The 16,341-nt window shown below is 32.3% G+C and overlaps 1 protein-coding gene across 2 annotated transcripts in view; it reads right to left on the bottom strand.

The window, feature by feature from the left end:
• The window catches only part of LOC114334007 (ATP-binding cassette sub-family B member 6), a 52,055-nt gene that overhangs the window by 10,545 nt on the left and 25,169 nt on the right, over window positions 1–16,341 (bottom strand). For both annotated transcript variants that reach the window (XM_028284006.2, XM_050656408.1), the window contains one exon: window positions 9,943–10,118. In XM_028284006.2, the coding sequence (XP_028139807.2) occupies window positions 9,943–10,118 (176 nt within the window). The remainder of the gene's footprint in view (window positions 1–9,942; window positions 10,119–16,341) is intronic.

Genomic DNA, 16,341 nt, shown 5'->3' with positions numbered 1-16,341 from the left:
TTAATATGTATGTTCCATTGAAAAAAGTTTGTACAAAGAAATTTCCTGGTTGGTATTCTAGTGAACTTACACAATTAATACGTGACAAAAAGACTGCCCATTTAATTTACAAGAGTAACAGGTCTCCTGAGAATTATGCAGGTTTTAGTCAACTTAGAGCTCAGTGCAAAATTTTATCAAAAAATTGTTATGCTAATTATATACATTCAACTGAGATTTCGATCCAAGCTAATCCAAAAAATTTTTGGAAATTTGTAAACAGTAAGAAAGAAAATAATAGTATGCCTGTCTCAATGTCACTCAACAATACACTAGCCTCTAATGGCAACGATATTGCCAATTTATTTGCTAGCCATTTCTCTTCAGTTTTTAGTAATAAAACTCTTAAGCATAATGACAATTTAATACAGTCTAAGGTCTGTGTATCTTCCTATATTATACCAATTTCAAAAATATACGAAAAACTTTCAACTCTTAATGTCAATAAGGGACCTGGGCCAGATGGCATTTCTCCCATTTTTCTTAAACGATTCTCTTTTATTCTGTCTCGGCCGCTTTATCATATTTTTAATAAATCCCTTCAGTTGGGGGAATTTCCTGACTTTTGGAAACTATCTTATGTCACTCCAATTTACAAAGCAGGTAATAAAGCTGACATAACGAATTATCGTCCTATTTCTATTCTCGGCACAATTCCCAAGGTATTTGAGAGTATTGTTACTGATTACCTTAATTATGACTGCTCTTGGATACTAAATTCTCAACAGTTCGGATTTTCTTGTGGTAAATCAGCAGAACTTAGTTTGTTGCTTTATGTTGATACCTTGTCTGAAGCTTTGGAGAGGGGTTTGCAGATTGATTCAGTGTATACTGACTTCTCCAAGGCTTTTGATAGGGTGAACCATGATCTTTTGTTACATAAGCTCAAATTATATGGCATAGAAGGTTCTGTGTTGAAGTGGTTGGGCAGTTACCTAACAAATAGAACACAGCAGGTTAGGGTTAATCATCATTACTCCAACACTTTTCTAGTAACCTCTGGTGTACCTCAGGGCTCTCATTTGGGTCCACTTTTGTTTAACCTGTATATTAACGACATCGTCACCTGCTTCTCTAACACTTCTGCTCTCTTATTTGCTGATGATCTTAAATGTTATCAAATCATTAATAATCAAGATGATGCAATATCATTGCAATCAGATTTAGATAATTTAGTTTAGCCAACTGGTGTCTTGATAATGGGATGGATTTGAATGTCAACAAGTGTCACATTATCCGGTTTTGTCGGAATCATCATTTATCAGTATTTAATTATACCATAAATGATCAATTATTGGATACGGTAGACTCAATTAAAGATTTAGGTGTTGTTCTTGATTCCTCTCTGAGCTTTAACCATCACATCAACAATATTACTCAAAGATCCATGAAAATGCTTGGCTTTGTTAAAAGGACAACTCGTGATTACACGAACGTGTTCGCTATTAAAATGCTCTATTGTTCTTTAGTCAGGACGCACCTTGACTACTGTTCTCCAGTTTGGTCCCCACATTATTTACACCTCAAGAACAAACTTGGTAGTGTTCAACATAATTTTCTTAGATATATTGGGTTCAAAAAACACATCAATTATAATTATACAGATATGGAACGATTTTTGAATATCTCTTCTCTGGATGTCCGTAGGAAGCGTAAAGATCTTACAGTATTGTTTAATATTATCAATGGCATATATTACTGCCCTGAACTCCTTGCTAAAATATTGTTATTTGTTCCACCACGATCAACAAGACAAATTCAAACCTTTCATATTTCTTTTCATAGATATAATTACTCATATTTTACTTTTGTTCCTAGAACACTAATACCCGATTTCACCAACGATACCTAAATATTTAAGAATTACCTAAGTGGGTTTAGGTACTTCCTAACTCTAAAACGGATTTCAACATACGATAAGAATTGCCTAAACCGCTTAAGCATTACCTTACGTTAGGATACGGTTTTCGACCTCCCTAAACTTTAGGTATTACTTATCGTTGACAGTCAGGTTATATTTTTACAATTTTGACTAATGTACTTGTGACGTTTGTCAATAATTTGCTTCTTACCTTAATTTTTCTGTTATTCTGTAATGTTAGGTATATTATTAGTTGTAATTTTTTATTTTCTTTTATATTAATAATATAATATGTGTTGGAAAATATAGAAAATCCTTTGGAGTTTTTTACAGGTCTGTTGACAAAATTATGTAGTCTACCTACTACCTAACAAACTAGTGTTGTGTTTCAAGAACCCATTCATGATACAATAACTAAAAGTGTGTCATTAAAAAATTAATAATAAAAAGCAATTTTCAACATATTATATATTTTAAAATTATTTCAATAATGACAATTCAACTAACTTCAATTTTTCGTCCTATGTGAAATTTACAACTCTTTTCTTTTCCTCCCATTTCACTGTACATATACAAACAACATACAAGACTGTATTTATTATATACAAACTTAATGCACAAATAACTAACTACTAAATAAAATAACTATAACAGTACAAAACTGAATAAAACCAAATTGGCAAACAAACAATAATGACAAATAATCGAAAAAGTAAGAAAATGTCATCTTATTCTTCTTTTTATTTATCAAAAATAGTTCAAACGTACCCTAGGTAATACCTAGGAAAGCATTTCCTAGATAAGCAGTTCTTTTAGTTGTGAAATGCGATTGTTCCTAAGTATTGACTTAAGAAGTTCCTAACGATAAGAATTACTTAATAAGGCAACTGTTTAGGTATCGTTGGTGAAATCGGGCATAAGACTTGCTAACTCCCTAGGTGACCTTTTACTTTTTGGTAACTCTGTTGATGTTTTTAAGAACCATTTAACCAAATTAAATATTTAGCAATGTCATGTCATAACCTTGTTATTTGTTAGTAATTAATGTTTTGTAATTATTTTACTTTGTCATGTCTTTTTAAATGTTTTGTACTCTCTCATTTTATTCTTATATATTCAACACTGTAATTATCAATATCTTATTAATGTATTACCGAATTGGGCTTGCCCGTATAAATAAATAAATAAATATTTCAAAATAGAGGTAAAGGTCATATTAAATATAGCCGAGTATAAACTAAACACATTATGCACATAAAATGAGGAGCAAAAAAAACGGGAAAAATTACGTCTTTTGTCTGGTCGACGTCGGGCCCCTTACATCGCCGGGCCCCGGTAAAATGTACCGGCTGTACCCCCCTCTCGGCGGGCCTGCCTGGGGGGCGTGAGAGAATTTGAGGGGAAGCGTGCGGGTACAAAGAAAAAAAATTAAATTAAAAAATATATATTTTGTTAAAAAACAAAATATTTTGTATTTCGTATTTTGATTTTGTTTAGAAATATTTCTAGTCCAGGGCGCATCTGTTTTGAGATGGACGTTGAGAGGTGACTCAAATTTTTTTGCAGAAATTGCTTGAAAATAAATCAAATAATAATATTTGAGTTATCCTCCCTCTCAAAAAGGTCTGGAACATTGTTTAAATAATCAAAATGTCAAAAAATGAAGGAAAAATTCGATTTTTTTCGTCGTTTTTTGATTATAACTTTAAAAGTTTGCATTTCCGAGAAAGTTTTACTGACATAAAAGTTGCGTAATTAAATTTTCTACAATATAGAATTGGTAAAAAATTTAGAAAATAGTCACCCTTGTTGCAAAATAGCAATAATTGCGAAAAAATCATACAAAAACAAGTATTCGCATTTTACGTTTTTCAACCATTTATGCTATACGTAGGACCTTCATACTTCACCCAGAAAAACTTTATGATATAGTAAAATAATACTGTAAATTTCATTAAGATCGGTTCAATAGATTTTAAAAAATATATTTTGCAATCCAGTTTTCGCAAAAAAAATTCATTTTTTTTAATATTACAGGACTGAAAATAAAGCAGATAGCAAGTTGAAATTTTTTTTGCTTATAGAAGTGTACTGTGCCTTTCATTTGCAATTTGTAAAATTTAAATCGATTAATTACCACGGCGCCAGGAAATTTTTTAAATAAACATTAATTTTTGGTGCTACGCGCAGGACAGCGGTGTTCTATTCACACAAGTTGATTTCCACCAAAATTTCTTCCAATCTTTATCTAATATATTATTTTCTTACTCTATATTTTGTTGTATTTTAATATTTTAATTCCACAAAAATCAAACTAATTTTATTATTGTTTGTGAAATATTGTTTAAACAATTGCATATCTTTAAAAATAATAAACTTTTATTCTCTAAGTTAAAATATATGAACAATAAAGTTTTTGCTAATAAAAGTGTTATTTCAAAGGATAGAATATGTGTTTTTATTTTGCAATAAACAAATTTATTTATTTATATCGAAGTGTAATAAAAATTAAAATGTATCAATCATTATCAAAGGTCATTGGAATGCTCAATAAGAGCAAACTATCCGCTGTCCTGCGCGTAGCACCAATAATTAATGTTTATTTAGAAAAACTCCTGACGCCGTAGTAGTTAATTGATTTAAATTTTGCAAAATTGCAAATGAAAGGTACAGTAAACTTCTATACACAAAAAAAATTTCAACGTGATATCTGCTTTATTTTTAGTCCTGTAACATTTTGAAAAAATGAATTTTTTTTTGCGAAAGCTGGATTGCAAAATTTATTTTGCAAAATGTGTTCAACTGATCTTAATGAAATTTACAGTATTGTTTTACTGTATCACAAAGTTTTTCTAAGTGAAATATGAAGGTCCTAAGTGTAGCATAAATGGCTGAAAAACGTAAAATGCGAATACTTGTTTTTGTATGTTTTTTTCGCAATTATTGCTATTTTGCAACAAGGGTGACTATTTTTTAAATTCTTAACCAATTCTATATTGTAGGAAATTTAATTATGCAACTTTTATGTCAGTACAACTTTTCTCGCAAATGAATACTTTTAAAGTTATAATCAAAAAACGAAGAAAAAAATCGAATTTTTCCTTCCTTTTTTGTCATTTTGATTATTTAAACAATGTTCCGGACCTTTTTGAGAGGGAGGATAACTCAAACATTATTATTTGAGTTACTTTCAAGCAATTTCTGCAAAAAAATTTGAGTCACCTCTCAACGTCCAAATGTAATAATATTTTTACAGATCCGCCCTGGTCTATTCTTTATTTAAACGTGATTAAAATCGTTTTACTCAAACACACAACCTGAGTTAAACACGACAGTCTTGTGTATGGCAACATCGTAGGAGCGCAAAGTATATTTACCAACACTGTATTGCAAGCACTCCTGGCTCCAGTTCAGTGACTTCGTCTCACGCGTCAGTCTCAGTCGACAGCGTCTGTGTGCTGTTTGTAGCAATCAGTGTAATCGTTATTTAATAACAGAGTGATTGTTTGTGAATTATTTAATAGTGTTGTGTAACAGCTTTGAAAATGGCTAAGTCACTTCCAAAGAAAAGATTGTATTCAGACGATTATAAAGTATCGTTTTACCTTTATGGAGAAAAACGGCAGTCATTTACCTCAGTGTGTCAACTGCCGTGCTGTTCTTAGTAATGATCAAATGCGCCCCGGAAGTTTGAAACAGCATCTAATTACAAACCATTCTGCTTTGAAAGATAAAGGCCCAGAATTTTGCATTGCCAAAAAAGCAGCCTAAAACGTATGAAACTTGACTCTACTGCAAATTTTCGTGTTGAAAATGAGAAAGCTGTGGAAGCATCATACAAAATAGCACTTTTGATAGCTAAAGACAAGAAACCACGTTATATTGGTGAGTCACTAATTAAACCTTGTTTACTTACTTTTTGTAGTACCGTACTTAGTGAAGACAGTGTTAAGAAAGTAGAAAAAATTTCTCTCTCAAACGACACAGTAAAACGTAGAATTGATGACATGGCTCTGGATTTGAAAAATCAAATATTACAAAAATTAAAAGATTCACCGTTTTTTTCTTTGCAGTGTGACGAAACAACTGATATTTCAAAGCATGCACAGTTATTTTTTTACTGTTGTTTTATTGACAGAAAACGGTTCCTGGAGGAAATATTGTTTTCAACATCTCTTGAAACAACAACTAAAGCCATTGACATATTTTCTGCTCTTGAAGATTTTTTAGTAATCAATGAACTTCCATGGGAGAAAGTAATTGGCATATGTATATGTACTGATGGGGCCCAAACCATGACAGGATGTCGATCTGGATTTATGGAATTGGCAAAAAAGAAAAACCCTAGGATAACTGGTTCTCACTGCATTATTCACAGACAAGCTTTAGCTAGTCAGATTTTACCTGAACCTCTCAACATCACATTAAACTTAGCAATTAAAATAGTTAACCACATCAAATCCAGCGCATTAAACACTAGCCTCTTTCAGGCACTATGTCAAGAACTGAATAGTGATCAGGAAACCCTCCTGTTTCACACAGAAGTCCGGTGGTTATACAAAGGAAATATGCTTGCAAGATGATTCAATTTAAAGTCAGAAGTTGAAATTTTGTTAATGACTTCAAAACAAGAACATCTTCACAGAAGATTTACAGATGATAAAAATATCTTTTACTTGGCTTATTTGTCTGACTTTTTTGAGACACTTAATGTCCTGAATCTGAAGCTTCAAGGCCTCTTAAACACTTATAATGCAATTAAGGGGTTTATAGAAAAAATATCGCTTTGGCAACGTCGCCTTCACAGTTCCAAGTCAAACTTTTCCTCTTTTCCTAAACTGAACGACCTCCTCGATGATATTCAAACCCTTCCACTACATCTAGTTTCGGATTTGAAAGATGTCATATCACGGTATTTGGAAGAACCGAAAAATCAAATTCGAAAGTACTTTCCAGATGTTAGCTTGGAAAACTGGGAATTTAAGTTGACAAGAGATCCTTTTCATAGCGAAGTTGACATTCTTCCAGTTAACCTTCAAGATCAGGCAATTGACGTAAAATGTGATTCACAAGCAAAAGCAGATTTTGCAAACATGGACTTGGAAGAATTTTGGTTAACCTACTTTCCTGTTTACCCAGAAGTGGCTTTAGTATCTGCGAAATTATTAGTCCAGTTTTCATCCACATATCTTTGCGAATCTGGTTTTTCTGCATTGGCGTATATAAAATCAAAATACCGTTCAAGGCTGGATGTTGAAAGTGACTTGAGGTGTGCTCTGACACAGTTTCAACCGAATATCGAAAACCTTGTCAAGAACAGACAATGCCAACCCTCTCATTGAAAGTGCAAAAACACTCATATAAGACTTTCAACTTTATATGCGTATTTGATTTTTTGATTATTTTCTTTTTCTCAAATAAATAAACAATGTTAAGTTTAATGAAACATCAAATAAACTTTCGTATTTAAATATATCTGGATTTTTATTTTGCATCCCAGCTTTTGCTAACGTAGAGTTAGCATCGTCAGTTTCACAATTTCACTGTTCTAACTTGAACCAACCAATTATTGACTGGAGGGGAGGTATGAGCTATCTTCAGTGTTCAAAGGGGGCGCCAGTGTTAAAAGGTTGAGATCCGCTGCTCTAATAGATGTCGCTACCGCTACAACGTCCGATACGCAGAATTATTTTCATAATTCTGCTTAAATAGGCAGCTTGGTTTAGTTTTGATTCTGAGGTGTTCATGTAGCCCCACTGAAGAGGTCTGGAGAGACCAAAACGGACGTATGGGGATGGTGAATCGTCTCTGAACTAAAATGAAACATATTATATGCTGTTTTTAATTGTTAATTTTACTCATATTTTGAGTAGGTACACGGAATCAACTTTCGTTGGAATTTTTTCCTAGACGAATAGACGGAATGTGACTGCATATTGTAGAGTCTCTTTCGTCTCCTTGCCTTATAAATTGTAAAAGGCAGAGATTAAGGATTTTACCAGAAAATGGTTCCACGAGAATTTTCAGATTTATTGTTTAGATCTGCGACTTCTCATTTCTCTCTAATAGATGTCGCTACCGCTACAGCGTCCGATGCCCAGAATTATTTTCATAATTCTGCTTAACACATTCACGGACACGACTGCATATGAAGTCACTTACTCCATCAGAAGACGTGGCTACATGTGAAGCGTGTCCGTGCATGTGTTAAATAGGCAGCTTGGTTTTGTTTCGATTCAGAGGTAGTCCCACTGAAGAGGTCTGGAGAGACCAAAACCGACGTATGGGGATGGTGGATAATCTCTGAACCAAAATGAAACATAAACTGTTTTTAATTTTTAATTTAATTTAATTAATAAAAGCAATAAGATTTTATTATTAAGAAAATTAGTAATGGTAACATGTCGTTATAGACTGGAATGGACGTGAATGTAAAACGGTCGCTTTAAGAGCAAACCGTAGCGATCAACAGGTAGCAACAAACGCGTTCCAAGATTGCGGCTCTAATTTTGAATATTTCGTCGAGATATTTGGCACACATATTCGTAATATAATAAAGAATGGCGGTACAGAGCCCAATTTCAGAAATATGTTAGTATGTGGAAATTACTCTATAACTAAATAAAATTTTGCAAAAAGGAGCCTGTACCGCCATTAAGAAGAACAAAATAATAAACTTTCTTCAAATAAACTTTTTTATCCCATGCCTAGATTTTGTGTCATTTTGGACCTACTAAAATTTTTCATTTCTATAGTTGATTCGCTAATCTGAGACACAATTGTCTAGACTACAATCACAATAAAGATGCACTAGAAATAAACAAGCATGAGGAGCACTCCCAAATCCGAACATTAAACGTGCCTTGGTCTGTTTATTTCTATATAGTGCATTTTTATTGTGATTGTAGTGTAGATAGTTGTGTCTCAGATTAGCGAATCGACTATAACAAGAAATCGAACATATTATAACTAATAACTAATTAGGCAAGATAGAGAAATTGTCACTGTCATTTTGACAAACTTTACCTTAGGAGCCTGTACCGCCATTAAGAAAGACAAAAAAATACACTCTCTTTAAATAAACTTTTTTATCCCGTGCCTAGATTTTGTGTAACATTGGAACTACTAAAAATCGATTTTTTTATACTTAACAAGAAACCGAACGTCACTGACTTGGCAACATTTCGCGCCTATGTGTATAACAATTATTGTTTTTGATAGTATAAACGTCACTGTCAGTGTCGAATTACCGACGCACTGTTGCCTTACTTTTGAAAGTTCGCAGAACTTTCGCAATCTTGGACCGCGTTTGTTGCTACCTGTTGATCGCTACTGTGTGCTCTTAAATATTTAATCCATGTTGTGAGGCCGCTCCCGCATGAACTAATTTCTGATTGGCTTTCTTTGCGGATTCCTGTTCAAAAATGTCCCTTTTAAAAAAATTAGAAAGGTGCCGGACCAAATTTTTGGGCAGAAATTGTTTAAACAATTTTCTTAAACCTTCGGAATTCAAAAGATCACCTTTTTACCCCGGAATGTATTTTTTGAGTTTTTTGGGTAATTTTAAACACTACATATGACACTAGGTACCTAACTGCAAAAATTCAATCGTACCTACCATGCCAATGGCCATTAGTTGTCGAGGCATTAGCTAAATAAAAAAAAATAAATAAAAAAAGATCTCTTCATTTTTCTCAAAAGTTGATAGTTTTCAAGTTATACGCGATTTAAAATTTGAAGATTTATTTTATTATTTTCGTTCATTTTTTTTCAATGATTCTTAGACATAGCTCTAATCTTAATTTTGTCCCCTCAAAATATTTATTATTTAATATTTTATTAAAATGCTTTTATAGATTTTTTGCCTCAATGCACTTACTGTTTCTACCTATTTATTTACCACTTTTTATTAATATTCGTTGTAGTATTTTGCGCGAATAATTTCGGCTTTCACTTAACATTTTATTTTTAGTCTTGTTGTGTTGGTTAATGATTATTTTACGAAAATAAAAAGTATACAAACAATTAAAAAGGAAACTTACTTGAAATTTGAGAACGGCTTCTCTAAACGCTTGTACCTCAAATTTTTCTGTACCGTAATATTTAACAGTTTCAAAATTAAGCAAAGAGTCAACACTTCTCGTTCTAGTTTCATTTTCTGCCGTGATCATGCGACGTCGATACTTTGTTCTCCATTCAGTAATTATAATTGTAAGTACTAAAATAACAAAGAAACATCTTATAATATTGACAAATTGAATAAATAGAAAAATCAAATAATATATGGTAATGAGGAGAGCGCAACATATAATGAAAGCAAAACTTCTCTAACGAGGTGCGAGACCAGCAGTCGCGTATGGAAGCGAAACATGGACGCTAACAAAAAGAGAAGTAAATAAGAATTGTGGGAACGTAAAGTTCTTCGAGTGATATATGGCCCTTGCAGAGACAGCGTGACAAACAAATGGAGGCGCAGATATAATAACGAGTTAGAGTTCCTCTTCGAAAAAGAAAATTTAGTCTGATATACAGTGCGGTGGAATAAGTGTTACCTCCCCCCTGTTAACTTGTTTATTTTACGAATATAAGCAAAACGCTCGGATAGGTCGATTTTTAAACTAATCATAGTATATTATAGCATCAACGTTTCGAACTTTACGCGATCCCTCTTCAGGTGACAGGCATAACTTTGATTTTTTTAAATGGTAAAGTACATCATGTGACACCTCATTTAACAGCTTTTGAAATACTAATTGCAAAAATGTATAATACTTTAATCCTTTTTGAGAGCGTAGGCGCAAAATTTCAGTCGAACTCTTTTTAAACGCATTTATTTTTTTTCGAATCCTGAGAAAACTAATAAGTATTTTTGAAAAATTTAAACGCAGAATGAAAGATTAGATTATTAGCGAGGGCTGACAGTCCCTTAGAATAAACAACAAGTTTCTTTTGAATGATATATTTGAAATTAAAAATCACACTAAATTTGCTCTTTTTTTCATCACTGTGACTTATTAAAATAAATATTATAGGAGTTCTCAGGGACTTTGGACCATCGAGAATACTGTAATTTTTCATTCTGCGTTTAAATTTTTCAAAAATATTTATTAGTTTTTTCAGGATTCGAAAAAATGATTGCATTTAGAAAGAATTCGACCGAAATTTTGCGCCTACGCTCTCAAACAGGATTAAAGTATTATACATTTTTGAAATCAGTATTTTAAAAGCTTTTAAATGAGGTGTCACATGATGTACTTTCCCATTTAAAAAAATCAATGTTATGGCTATCACCTGAAGAGGGATCGCGTAAAGTTCGAAACGTTGATGCTATAATATACTATGGTTAGTTTAAAAATCGACCTGTTCGAGCGTTTTGCTTATATTCTTAAAATAAACAAGTTAACAGGGGGGGTTAACACTTATTCCACCACACTGTATACAGTCCAATAGACTAATATGGGCAGCGTATGTGATACACACTAACGAAAATCGCCTTACAAAAATGTGTTTTGAGAAAGACCAGATGGAAGAAGGTCTGTAGAAGGGCCTAGAAGAAGGTGGAAAGATGCATTCAGATAAGATCTGGAGAAAAGGGAGTGAGACTCACGAAGAGTTGTAACGCCATTGATTATAATGAATGAGAAGAGCACAACCCGAAAACTATCAAGTGGTAGAAGATTGATATTCCTTTGAGAGAATACCGTCTAATACCTAGGCTAGAATGCTTCCGGTTAGAACTTTTTTTACCGGAAATGATATAAAAACCAAAAGTATACATTTGTTTGCAACTCTGGAACCGGAAGTCCGAGGTCAAATCTCTCACCTGTATTACCACCTTTGGGTTATAAGTTATAAGCTCTCATTCGACACTTTATTTGCTATTCTGCTTGTTCTAATAACGTATGAGTTATATTCGCAGATAGACAGGAATGAAACCGGAAGTATATATCTGTTTTCGTCTTGCTAAAGTCGAATAATATATCGCTTATACTATTTCGACGACTTTAAAATAGTACTTCCGGTTACAACTCTGGAACCGGAAGTCCGAGGTCACATTTCTTAACTTTAGTGCCATCTCTGGGTTATAAGCTCTGATTCTATGTACCTCATTTGTCATTATATTTGTTATAATAACGGAGGAGGTATATTTGCAACCAGACAGACGGACGGGCAGAGAGGTATGTACGTATTTATTCTGGTTTTGCTAAGGTGCTTCGAATAATACATATACTCGAATATGTATATCGCTTATAATAATGTATATCGTTTATACTCTTTCACGGACTTTAAAACAGTACTTCCGGTTGAAACTCCAAAATTTCTCACCTTTAATGCCATCCTTGGGTTATAAGCTTTCATTTGACACCTCATTTGTCATTCTGGTATAATGATGAAGGGGTTGTGTTTACAAAATCCCTGAGACAGACGGACATGGATATTTCAACCGTTTCATATCTTTTCAAAATGGGTGAAAACAAAATTTCACACTGAAGTATATTCAGAATTATAAGATATTATAATAACTCCTTCACGAAGACTGAACATTATAAAAGCGTGAAATAATAAATGTGGCTAATCTACATGTATAAAATATTGAGCTATCACATGCTATCACTTGCTATCACTTCCGGTAAAAGTCGGAAGTCACTATCATCTGTTTTTATTTTTTGTGGAACATCCTATTTTATTATATTTTTAGATTCTGCGTAGATTTATGGACATATTTTGGAAAATGCATCATTAATCCATTCTTTCACGGTTTTTGCTCTAAATTTTAAAGAACCGCTTGGATTGACATGAAATTTGGCATACGCATAGCTTACATGTCAAAGAAAAAAGTGATATTGTGCCGATGTGTGCTTTTGCCCTGGGGGTGACTTTCACCCCCACTTGGGGGTGAAAAAATATGTGTCCAAAATAAGTCCGGAAATGGATAAACTGACTAATTTTAAGTAACTTTTGTCCTATAGAGCTTTTTCGCCAAGTCAACACTTTTCGAGTTATTTTCGAGTGAATATGTTCATTTTTCAACAAAATAACCACATTTTTAGACGGTTTTTCGCAAATTACTCAAAAAGTAAGTATTTTGTCGAAAAAAAAACGTTCTTAGCAAAAATATAGCCTGTAAAAAAGTAAAAAAAATGGTGTACGCGTTAAGTCTCTGGACCTCGTAAAACCAGAGTTATAGCCCATGAAAAATAGATTCATATTCACCAAATTTCACATAGAATATTTTGAAGTGAAATATCCAAAAAATTAAGCACTTTTTGGGGAAAACCCATTTTAACTTTTTTAAAGTGTTTAAAAAAAGCTTTATTTTTGTTTTTATAAAAAGTTTCTAGCATTAAATTTAAGCAAGTTACGCTCAAAATAAAGTTGGTCGCTTTTGTTTTGGCAAAAAAAATCAGGAAGACCACCCCCTAATTAGCAACTTAAATGAAATTAATCGTAACCGCTCCACAAATTATTTTACTTACGTTGTGTTTTTATGATCTGTAAGTTTCATCGATTCCAAAGTGCTTATTTTGGAAAAAATTTGGTTTTAAAATAAAATTTTTTAAAATTTTAATTTTGAAAAATATGCTTTTTTCAAAATAACTTAAAAATTGTTAGATACCAAAAATCTCGAAAAACAAAAAAATCAGCATTGCTTTTCTGAATATCATGTATTTTTTTGTTTTTCTGTTAGACAAAAATTGATTGAGATTTGGTGTTTCTAAATTTGCATACATTCGTAATGAGTGACTCGTTCAACCCCTTTTAACTACAGCCCTTTTAAAAATAAGGACTTTGAACCGATTAAACTTACAGATAATTAAACAATACATACACCGGTCAAAACACTTGTGAAGTCGTAACGATTAAGTTCATTTGAGATACTAATTAGGGGGTGATTTTCCCGATTTTTTTACCAAAAAAAAGGGACTAACTTTATTTTGAGCGTAACTTGTTTACTTTTGATGCTAGAATTTTTTTTATAAAACAAAAATGAAGCTTTTTTTAAACACTTTAAATAAGTTGTAATGAGTTTTCCCTGAAATGTGCTTCATTTTTGGTTATTTCACGTTAAAGTATTCCATTTGGAATTTGACGAATATGGACCTATTTTTAATTAGCTATAACTCTGCTTCTACTAGGTATAGAAACGTGATATATACACCATTTTTTAAATTTTTTACAGGCTATATTTTTGCTACGAATGTTTTTTCGACAAAATACGTACTATTTGAGTTATTTGCAAAAAACCGTCTAAAAGTGTGGTTATTTTGTTGAAAAAATGAACATATTCACTCGCAAATAACTCGAAAAGTATTGACTTAGTGAAAAAACTCTATAGAACAAAAGTTACTTAAAATTAGTCAGTTTATCAATTTCCGGACTTACTTTGGACGAATACTTTTTCACCCCCAAGAGGGGGTGAAAAGCACCCCCGGGGCAAAAGCACATATCGGCACAATATCACTTTTTTTCTTTGACTTGTTAGCTATGTGTATGCCAAATTTCATGTCAATCCAAGCGGTTATTTAAAATTTAGGTGTTTTGCAATATTTTACCGTTAAAGAACGGAATGATGTCAAAAATTGAGATATTTTTTAATTATGTACATCGTCTTTTTTCAAATATTTTGTAGATGGAGACAAGATTTTTGAAAACTGATAACTCATCTATTTACAAACACATTTCTTGAAAATTTGTGCACACAAAGAGTAATATTTTTTAAATATTTGTAATAATAATAAACTGCATAAAAATTATACATCGACGTAACTCATGTCACGTTTCTATTCAAATATGTATTCTCTTGCTATCAGTAACTAAATACAACTGCATTCCATAGATATTTTTGCAAGATAATTTGGTTCATTGTATGCAAATTGCTTAATCTCTTTTTCATTGTCAAATTTCTTATTAATTAATAAAATATTTTATTTTAATAATAATATGTAAGGTTTAAATCAAAGCATAAATTGAAAAGCGTTTCAAAAATCGAAAGCCAAAACATTCATGGATCCAATAATATAGACAAGCCGAAAACGGCGGGTTCGTTAGAAAAAATATTCCCATAAGATTTTTTGCATAATCACATTCGTGAGACATCCTAGAATAAGGTTCAAGAAGTCGCCCACGTGAAAAGTAGTCCAATTTTTTTTAACAATTTTTTTTAATCAAATTGCAAAAATCAATTTTTTTGGCCCGTACAAACTTTTGTTAGATTTTTTGGACCATTCTGGACGAAAAAGGTCTCTTGTAATTTTTCTCTAAAGTTGTTATTATTATAAAAGTCAGAAAGTGACTAAATCAAAGTTTAAAGCCCCCCCCCCTACAAGATCCTGAAGAAATTAATTACCTTCTACTACCTTCTATTACCTACTAACCACCTTCATAAAGATGATAAAATTATTTTGCAACAGAGATATAAGCATCCTTCTACGATTAAGAATACTAAGAAGCTACGTATTTAACACGCTATTATATGGTGTAGAGACCCGGACTCTCAAACAAAACAACATAAAAAAAATATTGAAAGTTTCGAGATGTGGTGCTAACGTCGAATGCGTTGAAGATAAGTTGAAACTTGCGTTGCGATAAGAATGCGTTGAAACTTGAATATTTGGGTCACCTGATGAGACGACATAAATACGCATTACTTCAAAATATAATGCAAGGAAAAATAGAAGGAAAACGGAATCCAGGCCGCAGAAGAATGTCATGGTTGCAGAATTTGAGAGAGTGATTTGGCTGCACCGCTAATGAACTCTTTAGGTCAGCTGTAAACAAGGTCAGGATAGCTTTGATGATTTCCAATCTCCGATAGGAGTGGCACAAGAAGAAGAAGTTGTTTAGATATTCTCCATCTATTTCTATTCCCTTTGTCATCCAATACGAATTCTTAAAAGCATGTTCTAGCACCGTATTAAAAAGTTTTGATGACATTGAGTCTCCTTGTCTAACCCCCCGTTCTTGGTACAAGTCTTGTAGAGCTTCTAGGGAGTACATATCTTCTATTATTAGAGTACCATTCGGGCACGCATGTTATCCTGCATTTATTTATTTAAAAATAAAAAAAGCATTTATTTAAAATACACGTTTTGGATAATGATAAATGTGAGCATTGTGAAGAGGAAAGTGGTTTAGATCATATATTTTTTGGTTGTTCTAAAAATACAGTTTACTCATCTAAATTAATAAATGATTTATTAAAATGTAAAGTAGCAGCTCCTTGGAATATACTATATTTATTATCACTTGACTCTGTAGATGTATACAACTCTTTAATTAACTTTTTAAAAGAGCAAATTATCATTGTAATAATTCCCTTAAAAACACTTTTAGTTAATAACTTTGGTAGTTAGTTGTTTTAGCTGTTAAGTTTAATGTTACTTAATACCTTTTAGTTGTTACCTTTGTTTTAAACTTGTTTTGTATAACTTTAACTTTTA

This window comes from Diabrotica virgifera, chromosome 7, assembly GCF_917563875.1.
Source record: "Diabrotica virgifera virgifera chromosome 7, PGI_DIABVI_V3a".
NCBI lineage: Eukaryota > Metazoa > Arthropoda > Insecta > Coleoptera > Chrysomelidae > Diabrotica > Diabrotica virgifera.
Note: the sequence above shows the minus strand (reverse complement) of the source record. Positions and strands in the feature narration are given on the sequence as shown.